Raw genomic sequence first — 12,421 nt, 5'->3', positions numbered from 1 at the left:
AATTACCAGTGAGTCAGGCTCAAGGACAGACGATGGTGGTGACAAACTTGAAATTCAGAACATGACAGAAAGAGACAGAGAGGAGAAAGACAGGGGAGGGGCGCACTACAAGAGATGACAGAACAACTGAGAAATTTGTTCTTCTTTCTTAGTCCTTCATAACACTGGATAAAACAACGTTATAAGGCAGGACAAACAATACACGTGCAAAAATAAAGCTCCGCTGCAGCATAATGCATGAACTACAAGTATGCAATTTGATTTTTAATTGAGGCAATGACAGAGGGAGTGTTGCAGTAAATCAGCCGTTCTGAGATAAATGCATGAATGACTTTCACCAGGTCAGCAAAAAAAACCCTTTTTTCAGCTGTTCATCAGAATTCAATTTGGCATCATATGTTGACTTATGGCATAGATGGACTAAGGGCACACGCTGTCTCAATGTTGCTACGGATGACTGATGTATGAAGAGCAGGAGTTCATGTTCCAGAACATTCAGCCTGAGGGGAATTTCTGTTGATGAGGCTTTTTCTACATTATGTTGGGGATAAATCCTTCAAATGTAGAGACAGTTCTTTTTAGTCATAATACATGAAAATAAGAAAATATTCAATATATTAATAATATATAATCAATTAAAAGACATAAAAGAACAAATATAAAATACATACAGAGTATGAAGGGGAACTACACAGATTTTCCTCATACAAATGCAAATGCAAGAAAGAAAGGTGTATATAGCCTTTAATAGCTTCTTATAAGGCCTGATAGCCATTCATCTCACATGTTGAGAACTGTAATCTGGATATGATACTATAGTTATGTCTGGACTTGAGTGTTGCTGGATTGTGCAACAAATTTTCTTGTTTAATTTATTTATTTATTCAATTGTTTTCTTGTTTTCTTTTGTGTTGGGAATTGAAGGTGGGATGGGTTCATCAGTTATGCATAGTGGAGTACTAAATCACATCTGTATCTGTACTTCACAAACGGTAAGTGAAACACTGGCCTGACATGATAACTGTCAGAATCACACTTTTCATTGATATAAGGCAAAAATAATCTGGGTTGGGTGCTTCAATTATTATGCCTGCAGTGTTCAGCATGACTGAACAGTTCTCAGAAACATCTAAATAGCGCATTTGAGTACTGAAATGAAATCAGCCTGCAGACCAACATCAGCCTGACAACTTAAATGGTGCCTTGTCCTGACCTGCCCATGTCTTGGCTGAATTTGTGCAGTGCCATTACCGACTGGAAAGTCTATTTGAGCTGTCAAATAGAGTTGCTCAATCTTTACTGCTGCCATTTCGTGTGCAATCACACTGCAACAGCTTGCTGCCATCCACCTGTGGATGAATCCCCAGTCAGTTAGTGCTGATTTTCTGCATGCTCAGTTGGCAGAAAGATAGAGCCTGATGCCAAAATTAAATCTGCATTTCTATGTATTCTAAAAAAGACAAAACAACAACAAGGTCTCCAGCTAAAATGCAAATTAGAGCAAAATCAGGGAAAAAAAATAAGACATTAAAATCAAATGCTATTTTTTCATTTGTTTTCTATAAAATGTGCATGTCTTGTAAAAAGAAATAATGTGCTTGCATATAATCAGGATATAAGTGACTTTATCCAGGAGTCCATCATATAAAGGGATTATGTAATTAAGAATTGATGTGTGTGACTGTATATAAAGTCTCATATGCATGATTACATGAGAAATAATAGACAAGGACCAATCTCACTGGTTGTTGCTGTGTTTACTCTGAGCTATTTGACAAAATGTATCTTACTGTTGGAATTGCATGGATAAGAAGCATTATAAACACTGAGTCATAGACACTCGTATTGTCACTTCCGTCATGCTCTGCCTGTGGACACGCAATGCAAACAAAACAAGAACCAATATCACTATAACAACTCACATCACAACACTTTCCTGTTCTATAACAATGTGTCTGTTCTCGATAATGTGAAGATGACAAGAACAAAATGGATATTGTTCTGTGTGAGATGAGAGAGAAGACTTTGCTGAGCCAGCCACTAGCACTGAGCTTGGACGGGCTCTAAATTACTGTATGTTGCATGTGTTGCAGCAGAAAATGTGAAAGATGACTTGCTGGACTCCACATTACGGCAGTACAAGGCCTCAAGCACCTCAAGTGTCTTCATTTTCACCTTTAGTCCAATGTGTCATGATGAAGCATCTAAATCCCAGCCATGATGCTGACTATAAATCGCATGTATGTGTCCCATTTTTCAATATGCAACTGCAACTTTTCGTGACTATGTTTTTCCTTAGTGGCAGTCGGTTGAGTTTGAGTCGCAGGGAAGATAATTAAGGGACAATCGTTCTGATTATCACATTCAAGACCTCCTTTTGATCAGTTGGTTCAAGTATACTACAAGTGAATGAATGTGTGGGAAACCCTGATATAATCGGCCCCGACCTTGTCACCAATTTCTTGGTATAGGACTTTAAAGGAATCAACTGGACACCATTGTCAAGGTAAATAAATGTTGAGCAGCTGGTCAGAGTTAAATAGCATTACAGCAAATCCAGACAATCCTCTCTTTAAGGAATTTGACCTCGCTTCCTCTCTGATAACAGTTGCAGAAAATAAGAAGCCATTTATCCCATCTGCAGTAAAATCTTGATACACCGTAACCTGCCTCTTGGTTCCACATACAGTTAAACTCCATTATACTCCAGGAGCCACTTTTTTAAAGAAGAGAATCAACAACGAGGGACAGAAAGTGATTGAGCTTGATTGGAGTGCTACGGTTTGAAATGTGCAGTATCCTCACAGAGGTCAGTCCTCAATAGAGTAACCTCAGAGCGCAACTAAGACCCTTATCTGTCTTTTAGCTGCACAAAACAAATCACTAACCCAGCACAGTACGCTGGCTTTAGGTGCGGCAAACATTATTTAGAAATAGTGTATAAAAAGAAGAAGAATAGAATTTGTCCTGTTCTCGTAATTAAAATAAGAATTTGGCTTCCATGAAAGAGTCTCACTTGTGTAATATAATCAATGATTTTAACTCTGAGGTTGTCGTGTTCAGGTCACCTGAGGTTTGGCCAATAGTGCATGTTAAGTATGAGCTACCTAAGTTGGAGCCAAAGGCAAACAGGGATCCAAAAATAGCTTTCCTCCAATATAAGGATGACAAAGAGAAACTTTCCAGTGCAACATCTAGGCACAGTATACATGCCAAGACACACTCACATGAGAATGGGAGAGAAAAAGGGAGAGAGAGCACACACCTGGCCGTTATGTAAATTGATTAAATCAATATGACAAATGTACTGTAAAGGAGAGAAAAATACAAGGCCTTTTCATCCCCACCGGCATTCATCCTTAACCACTGGTCTTATCACCACTCCCAGTCGTGGGCGAATACCTGATTAATGGCTGCCACGTGTCAGCTGCGTAAATCGTCATGGCACGCTTGGTTGCATATGAATGGATGAATCGACAGGGTGTGAGCTGGATAGCAACACACAGCAAGGAGAGCTCTGCGTTTCCACTTCTCAATCTAAAGAAGCTCTGAAGCACCATCTCAGATGATTCATTGGCATTTTCACTTTGCAGAATTTCTGTAGAAAAACAAAACGGTTGATTTACAACTAATATAATTTTTTTGTAACAGTTAAAACCTTAAGAAAGATGTTTGAGAATATGTTTATTGTGTGGCTGAACAATGCCCTTCACAAAAATACTAAAGCCCATTTCTCACCCTACAAAAAAAAAACACAGACGCCTGCTAACATCTGGCTTTTGTGTGTAATGGAAAAGGTAACAATTAGCATTCACAACCAGGTCAAATGACTGCAGCAGTCAGAGTAATTTATCAGCTCTTGCTCTGATCAGCAGAGAAATACAACACCCAGGTGAATGCAGTAATTTTAGCCCCTTAACTGCTGAGATTCAGTGACTCACCACCACCACCACAAAATACTGTCCGTCTGCGCCCAAGCAGCACTGAAACAGTGTTCCAATTTAGTCGGCACCAAGTTTCAAACAGAGACTAAGAAGTAGCCACTATAACATTTTCACTGGCCTCCATGCTGCTTTCTATTGTGTACTAACCTGTTTTTCCTCCCATCCATGACGCCAATCATAACACACCAGTGAAAATACAACCAACAAAAACACACAGAAAGGTATACCCGTCTGCTGCAGAGCCGTGTACACAGCTATGTTCTACTGGCAATGACAGGGAGTCTATCACCTATTTTTGCAGGTTTTCCTGTGTTAAAAAAAAAGTGTACACTCACTTCGTGTGGCTGTACTTAAGCACTGTGTTATTTTGAGTTAATGCTCACAATTTAAGTGTTAATATGCTGTTTAACAGGTTCATTATTTACCGAGTTAACTGTTAATTTAGTGTTAGCATGCTAGCATGTGCTAATTTGCACCAAATCTCTTTAAACAAATATCTGGATACATATGCAGAAGGGAAGGTTTCTGGCTTCTGTTTAAAATCTGAACAGTACTGACCAATCACGTTTAATTGGAAGGTAAACAGTGCATGTGGAGAGCAAAGAGGTGGAAAGCATAGGTCAAAATGAAATCTCAGAACCTATCAGCTATCAATGACAATTTAGCTTTTTCTTATTTATCTGCATTTGATTTGCACACATCTGTTTACAGAAATCAGATGAAATGGCCAGTGCGTGAAAGAGGAAGTCTTGTCCATATCTCCCAAAATATTGTCTGTCATTAGATAGATAATCTATAGGTTTCAAGACTGCTTAGCAATAAACACAAAGTGTTTTAGTGTTCTTCGTTATGAAGGTATTTTACAATAAACTTCAGTAAGATCACTAAAGTAATTACGGTTCATCCTTAGGGAAACATCAATTTCTTTAACAATTTCTTGGCAATTATTCAAAAGATGATGAGATATTTTACTAAAATCCACATATTCCAACCTCTTGGGGGAGCTATAAGAAAAATCAAGACATCAGTAAAATTATTAGGACACAATGTTTGGGAATAATGACTGTTTGCGCAAAGCTTCGATGTAATCCATCCAATAGTTGTTGAGATATCGGATGAATTGCATTATGTAAACAAACTGTTACAGCCCTCTTCAGGTTAGAAACAGTGATCATAATGTACTTTTGCTTTGTGTGTTAGTTAAGGCACCTTTGGGTACAAAGTCGTGCAACCTTGCTGCTGTGGACTGACTGACTGCATAACAGCCACATGGCCACTCAGTGTGCCCATTATTACTTCAGGCAGGTCATCAGTGTCTGGTTGGTTACTTTTCCACCACATCTGTACATGTGCATTCACTCTGTGATGTAATACTTCCTCCTGATGACACGGGAAACCATTTGATTATCGCATAGCTTCTGTCAAAGCAGAGAGGGCAGGTCCTGCAACATGAGGGGGGATGTCAGGTCACGCAGATGGCTTTTCTTTTTTTTCTTTTTTTTTTTAAACACGCTTATGTTTAACCCTTAAAAGGGTTTCCTCTCCCTGGTGAGGCTCCAATCTCATTTTATGTATTCAGGATTTTCACAAAAATGAAACCCTTGACACTACAATTTCCTTTATCTTTAGTTCTACAGTCAGAAATCTTATGAATGCATAAAATGCTGCCTAGTGGCCGGTATACAAAACTGTGTGTGAGATAATTTCACAAAACCGTGGAGCTTAAAACAAACAAACAACGCTGCTGTCTGTCCTTAAGAGTAGTTCAGCGTACTTCATATGACATCTGAGGAACTGGGGCACAGTGAAAACACTTCTCAGAATCTAGGACTTGCGTGTAAAAGATACCACAAATATCTACTACTTAAGACAACAACGACGGTACAAAGACAAATAATTCACAAAGTCTCCATCAGTCCAACCTTAATGCCAGATTATATCAGGATTGCATAAGACATCTGTCATGCAAGGGGCTGAGTCAACTGCACAATATGACTTGTGAATGCCACAGATGGGAAAATTAATCTGTTGACCTAAGAAGTGGAGAGGGAGAGTTTAAGATGTGTTGACACGCTGCAACAGAAATTAAAGGGACTGGGAGTTATTGTCAGTGGTAACTTGTTGGAGAGATAGTTGGGAAATTGTAACTAAAATATGAACTATTATTTAGCTAATTCTGATCAGAATTATGTCACAATTACGGATTTCTATATGGAAGTTGATGGTAAAACCATTATTCATTGCACTATTTAATCATCTTCATTCTCACATCGTTTCAATGATGTGTATAACGTACTTTGCAGTAGTATTATCTTAATTATCATATCCTATATTTCCTCCTGTGCTAGGGGAAATACATGCAAAACAAATCCAATTTTTAGACCACAGAAGAAAGCTATAAGAATAGTAAAAAGAGCTTTACCAAGAAACAACCAACAAATCATTTATAAATCCACAGTCTCAAATTTAGAGATTTGGTAAACTTAGAAAACTGCACAATTATTGTAAAGTAAAAATGAAGATGCCTGGAGTGAGTCAGTATGAAATAAGAGGAACTTGTATGTTTACAAAAAAATTATTATTATTATTCTTTTTTTTTTTATTCATCTAGTTTTTTTTTCTCATTTTCATTGTACAAATTTAAAGGGAACAGTACAAAACAGTGATGTAAAAAGAGTGGGCACAATAAGCCAAGGACTACACCTTTTCAGTCAGCAAAAATAACTTTGTAGCTGTGTCACTGCTTCAAAAGAAACGACTTATTATTTTCTTGTGTGTATTTGAGTTGTATAAATTGGAAAACAATAGAAACAAACCAAACTAATTCAACAATCATATTATGTATTGAAAAAAAAGGTATGTAAAACACAAAAGTTTCACACAAGCATAGGTACACATCTCTGGTAACTTATCCACATCAAAATAAAAGAGAAAAATAGACAAATGAGGGGAAAAAAAAGAAAACAGGGCAGACATAGAATGTTTTACTGTGGGCCTGCAGTTTGGTTTGTTCAACCCTTTTTTATTATCTATTTATTTATTTCAATTCATTGCGTCAGTGTTTTTCATCTTTTTCCATCTTAACTTAAAGACTTCATTTAAGTTCCTCATCCAATATGTTATTCAGTACAGTTTAATTTTGCATTTATCTGTCATACTTGTATTACAATGTGTGCAGCTTTCCTTGCATTTTAATGCCGTTGTTTTTTTGCTAACTACAAGTGTAACTCTACCTGCCTTTGTAAATTGTCACCTTGGGGACAAATGAAGTTTGTATAATGGAATCTTGTAAATACTGAGCTTGAAAAGGAAACTGCACAGTGAACAACAGCCCAATGTTCCTCCCACGTGTGACACTGAACTCTGCAGTTAATGCATTAAGGACACAGCACATGAGGAAATAATGGATCACCTGCACTCCGAGTGTAGGCGCCCCCTCTGCAAATGGTCTGCCCTGTAGTTCAGCCTGGAGTCTGACCTCCCTGAAGACAGGGGAAAGAGAAAGTAAAGTATTACACATACACCAGAAAATTCAAATTCAGTCACGATAAAATAGTATAAGTGGTAGTTTTAGTAATTTCCATGATAACAGAAGTAGTAGAAGTGATAGTAAAAGCACTAGCAGAGAACAGCAGTAGCAGGACCATAATAGAATTACATCAGATCCCTTTCATATTTTATTCGGGGGAAAAAAGCTTATGTAGTCTAACAGACGGTTCCGGATTCCACAGCTTAGACTTAACAGGCTGCAGAGGTCATTCACTTCTCAATCCATTAAATTACAAACACACATTTTGTACATCTGAACGTGCTACGTTAGCCAGCTTGGGTTCCATACACTGTTGTTTGTTTCCCTATGGCGCGATGCGCATACGCCTGATGCTGCTCTGTATGCGCCGACCGCAACAGTCCTGCAATCTGTTGACATCCTTGTCTGGATGATCCACAGAATTGAAAACGAAGCAGAGAATCACAATAATATCATTAATATGGTTATGAAAACTACAACAAAAAATTCAATTCATAAGGGATTTGTTTTAATCTGGCTGGGTTTAACGATGGCAGGATTATTTACTGTTACGTAGGAGGCATTAGGTGTCACATGTCCATGGAGTCTAGGATAGGGCTCCACACCAGAGGGAAACCTCTTACATCCTTTTGCCCTCCAACTGACCAGATTACAGTTTACTTTAGTGATGACTAACTGATACTGAATGACCAGGGTTTGAGTCCGTCTAGGCACACGGGGAAACTGAATGCATCAACACAATGTGTTCCTGCAAAACCACAGCAGCCATGTGCAAAAAGTACAATCAGGTACAAAATGCTCACGCTTTCAATTCACGCTTTCAAAAGTAGCATCACTTTGCTGAGATAATGACACTGCTATTTGCACGGGGAGAAGATGAGCAGTTCAGCCTACTACTGTGGAACAAAATGTCCAAAATAAGTGCTGCCATTATATTTGGAGGACGTGTTGCTGTTACATATTGCAAATACAATTTTTTAAAACACAAAAGTCACATCTCACAGTAAAATCTGAAAAGATGATTTTACCAAAAAAAATATCGAGGAAACCAACTACCTTGAAAAATAAAGTAAGTCAATTTTACTGTTATGTTATTGTGTTAATTGTCTGTAATTGTAATTGTTTAGTTTACTTAGAATTAAGTTGTGTCTACTTAATAATCATATTCAATCATATTTATATTTTCTTAAACATGTTAAAAACAGAACTCATAGATCACCTAACTTCATCAATGGCAAAATCCTCTTGGTCATGATCAAGTTAAATCAGACTGACTCTATTTACTGAAGTTGCTCACACTAAGAAAGAACCAGATAATGACGACTGTCATTTTTAAGTTGCAACAACTTCACAAAATGAAGTAAATACAGCTTAATTTCAAGTAATCTTAACACTTACATATCAAGTAAACATTGATTAAGATATATATATATATATTATTATTATCATTATTATTATTGTTGTTGTTGTTATTATTATATATTATTTTTCAAGGCAATTAATTTTCAAGATTATTAAAGTAAGATCAATTTGTCAGATTTTATGGGTGCAGGAAAGAGGGGAAAATGTGTTTGGGTGTCAAGAACATACACGCAGACTATCATACTTTATAGATCATCAACATAAATGTGGTCTTTCATCTGTATAGAGTGTGAAAACCGGATGCCCTCACATGCGAGACTGTCAGACCAGATTCAGGTCAGTCATGCTCAAAGACAAAGCCGACGTCAGTCCCTCAGATCAAATATAATCCGACAATATTGCACTGTAGTTGTTTATTGTTGTAAGCAGTTCCCTGAAAGAAAGTAGTCATCCACAACTGACCTTATCAACCGGCTGCTCTCTTCCTTTGTGAACTGATGATATAACACACGTCATGATCTGTGGTGCACTTATGTAATCATATATCATTTTCTCTCATTACATTAGAATTCAATACTCTCATCACATGCTGGTAAAATGTAAACATCAGATGCAGCATGAGGCCGAAGTAGCAATTTGAGTAAGTGAGATTATGAGGAAGTATGTGTCACTAGTAGACTTCTACATTTCAGAGTAGACTAGGCTACATCGTGCTTTTTACTATTCTACATTTACCTGACAGCTACAGTAGTTATGCAGATTAAAATTTAACTTAACAAGGGCACCCAGTAGCTCACCTGGTGTAGCGGACGCTCCACCTACAAAGGTTGTGTCCTTGCTGCAGTGGCCGCAGGTTCGATTCCAGCCTGAGCCCTTTGCTGCATGTCATCCCCTTTCTCTCCCCCTTTCAGGCTATACCTGTCCTGTAAAAATAAAGGCAAAAAGCCCCCAAAAAGTCTTTAAAAATAAATAAATAACTTAACAATCACGATCACTTGACTTGACCCATTGTTGTAGATTACAGACTGCCCTGCAATAAACAGTGTTTCTAAAATACTAGCAATAATTTACCTTAATTAATTTGCAAAATGCGGCACTTCTACTTGTAACGGAGTTTTTTTTTCATATATTTTTATTTACAAGTAAATGTCTGGATACTTCCACCCAATACTTTAATAAAAAGGCTTACAATGTAAAATGATTGCAGATTATAATCTAAAATGATTAAAATGTAAAATAACTGAGGATTATAATTTAGAGTATAACGCATTTATTTATTTATTTTCTTTGGTATTGCTGATATTCTGAGTTATCGTTTGGTTGATATAGAAAAGGATAAAATAAGCCTTTGGCTTTAGCCTATTTCTTTTTCAGTTATTGACTGTGAGAACATTTGTTTGAGTTAATCTTTGTTTATCAAGATGTATGTGAATGAAATAAAAAATGTTTATTCATATTCATTTATTTGCCCATGTCAGGGAGCAGTCTGTTGCTTGCAGTTGTTCATAGCGTGATATCATTTGAGCTTAGAGGGGAATTATTGCACAACATGACCCATGTAATTAAATGTATGCTTACAGCTATTGGTATAGCTAGAATGATTACTCAATTGACAGAAAATATTAATGTACAACAATTTGCAAAATTAATTTGTCATTCAAGTTTTTATATCTAGCTGCTGTAACAAACATTCTTTATTTCCAGCTTCTAAAATATGAGAATTTGCTGCTTCTTCCTATTATATCTTTTTTGAATGAATCTTGGTAGGACATTAAATATCAGTAGTGGAAAGCCACCAAGTTCAATTAAGAGTAGTTAAATTTTAAGGTATTTTCACCAGTGGCAGATCCAGAATGTGGCTTTTGAGTGAGCCTGGAAAAAGCCTGAATGGGCCTGGGTTTTTTTAAGCTTAGATATGTATTAAAATGATACAAGATGAAAAAAATGGAGGACCAATAATACATTTTGGTATGCCAAGTACTATAGTATCATACTATATTCCAGGCATATCAACGAGCCGGTGGCTGTTTCCACTATCACAGAGCTTTTCATTGTGTTTTCTAAAAGTTTCATCTGTATGAACATGATTCTGACATAAATGTTGAGAGTTTGAAATAAATACTTAAAAAAAAAAAAGGTTTCTGCTTGGCTGACAAGACAAACAATGACAGCAGATGAAAATAGTAGATCAGTGTGGAGCTATGAGGAAACAAACAGAAACACCATATTTCCATCATGTTTTTACATCACTGTTTGAGGTTTGACAGGTGCTTGTTTATCTTATTGCTCCCTCTTCTTCTGCAGTGGAATCATGGCAGCTGACCGGAAAAGAAGCGCCGCCTGCTGCTTATCTCTCAACCTGCTGTCTGACAGATTGACAGCTTTCCCACCCTGTCAGCATCATGAAATTCTACTGTGACTTGACTGAGTTTTCTTAAATCAAATAGGGTGGGCAACTGTCAATCTGGGTGGACCTGTAGATCCATCCCTGACTTGCAATGTACTTGAGTATTCATATTTCTACTTAAAAACCTTGGGTTGGGTCCCGTTGTACTTAAGATGTTCATCTTGTTTATTTATGAAAGACATTCTGAAAAATCTGAGAAGTAACAGCTACCTATGTTTGTCAGATAAACATAATGCAGTAAAATTATCATATTTCCCACTGAAATGAAGTTGAATAAAAGTATAGTGTAGCATGAATTTAAGTACAAGTACCTCAAAACTGTGCTTAAACACAGTGCTTGTTAATTTACTTTGATAAACGCTAATGATTTGCTGGATTTATAATAGCTATAGTGCAGTAGATACACCCTTCACCTTGAAAATAATCAACATCTTGTAATATTTTTGCAGTTTATATTGATACATTTATCCTTTTGCACTGTATTTCAGTGAATGTAGGTACACTGGGCCAAAACTAAAGCAGTCTAAGACAACAGTCCTGTAATAAATCAAACTGTCATGAAAGTCAGTATATTCAGTATTTGTTAAAGTTGTATTATAGAGGTGTTTATTGGATGCATGTTATTATATGTAAACTTCATATCTTCCATTTTCAATTTGTATGGTCCGTCCCTATCAAATTAAATAACTAACTAACTAACTAAATGAATAAACTGATTTAAAAAACCACAGAATCATTTTAGAGGTTGCAGTTTTTGGCGCTGTTGAATAGTACTGCATTATAAAGAGCTTGTTATCTAACCTGCACTCACTTATATAAATAAATAGTTTGGAGACCATAACAGAAACCCCTGTCAGTATATATTGCAATTAAGTTCAAACTACATCTTATGTACAGTTCAATCAATGGGCAGTAACTAGTTACAGAGTTATGGAATTAAAATCACATAATCAAATCACAAAAAATGCTGTAATCAGTTGCAGTAAATGAGAAAAAAACATGGAATAAAATTACAGTTACTTTACAAAATTTTTGTTATTACAACATCCAAATATATAATTGTCAGTAAAAAGCTCATATGTAAGACTATAACATTAATTCTGTAGCTTTACATCTTTTCACAGTGCAGGAATGCCATCTTTTTGGCATGTTTCTGATATACAAAATTGAGTGTTACAC

The 12,421-nt window shown here is 36.6% G+C and overlaps 1 protein-coding gene across 3 annotated transcripts in view; it reads right to left on the bottom strand.

The window, feature by feature from the left end:
* The window catches only part of ccbe1 (collagen and calcium binding EGF domains 1), a 72,775-nt gene that overhangs the window by 59,480 nt on the left and 874 nt on the right, over nt 1–12,421 (bottom strand). For 2 of the 3 annotated variants that reach the window (XM_088070918.1, XM_042509326.2), the window contains exons 2-4: nt 9,633–9,758; nt 7,357–7,426; nt 3,403–3,598 (exon numbers count right to left, since the gene is read on the bottom strand). In XM_088070918.1, the coding sequence (XP_087927044.1) occupies nt 3,403–3,560 (158 nt within the window). In that variant the 5' untranslated portion in view covers nt 3,561–3,598; nt 7,357–7,426; nt 9,633–9,758. The remainder of the gene's footprint in view (nt 1–3,402; nt 3,599–7,356; nt 7,427–9,632; nt 9,759–12,421) is intronic. The other variant, XM_042509328.2, reaches the window with a different exon arrangement.

This window comes from Plectropomus leopardus, chromosome 20 (genome assembly GCF_026936395.1).
Source record: "Plectropomus leopardus strain MGB_pleo_1.0 chromosome 20, ASM2693639v1, whole genome shotgun sequence".
NCBI lineage: Eukaryota > Metazoa > Chordata > Actinopteri > Perciformes > Serranidae > Plectropomus > Plectropomus leopardus.
This window is presented reverse-complemented; position numbering and strand designations above follow the sequence as displayed.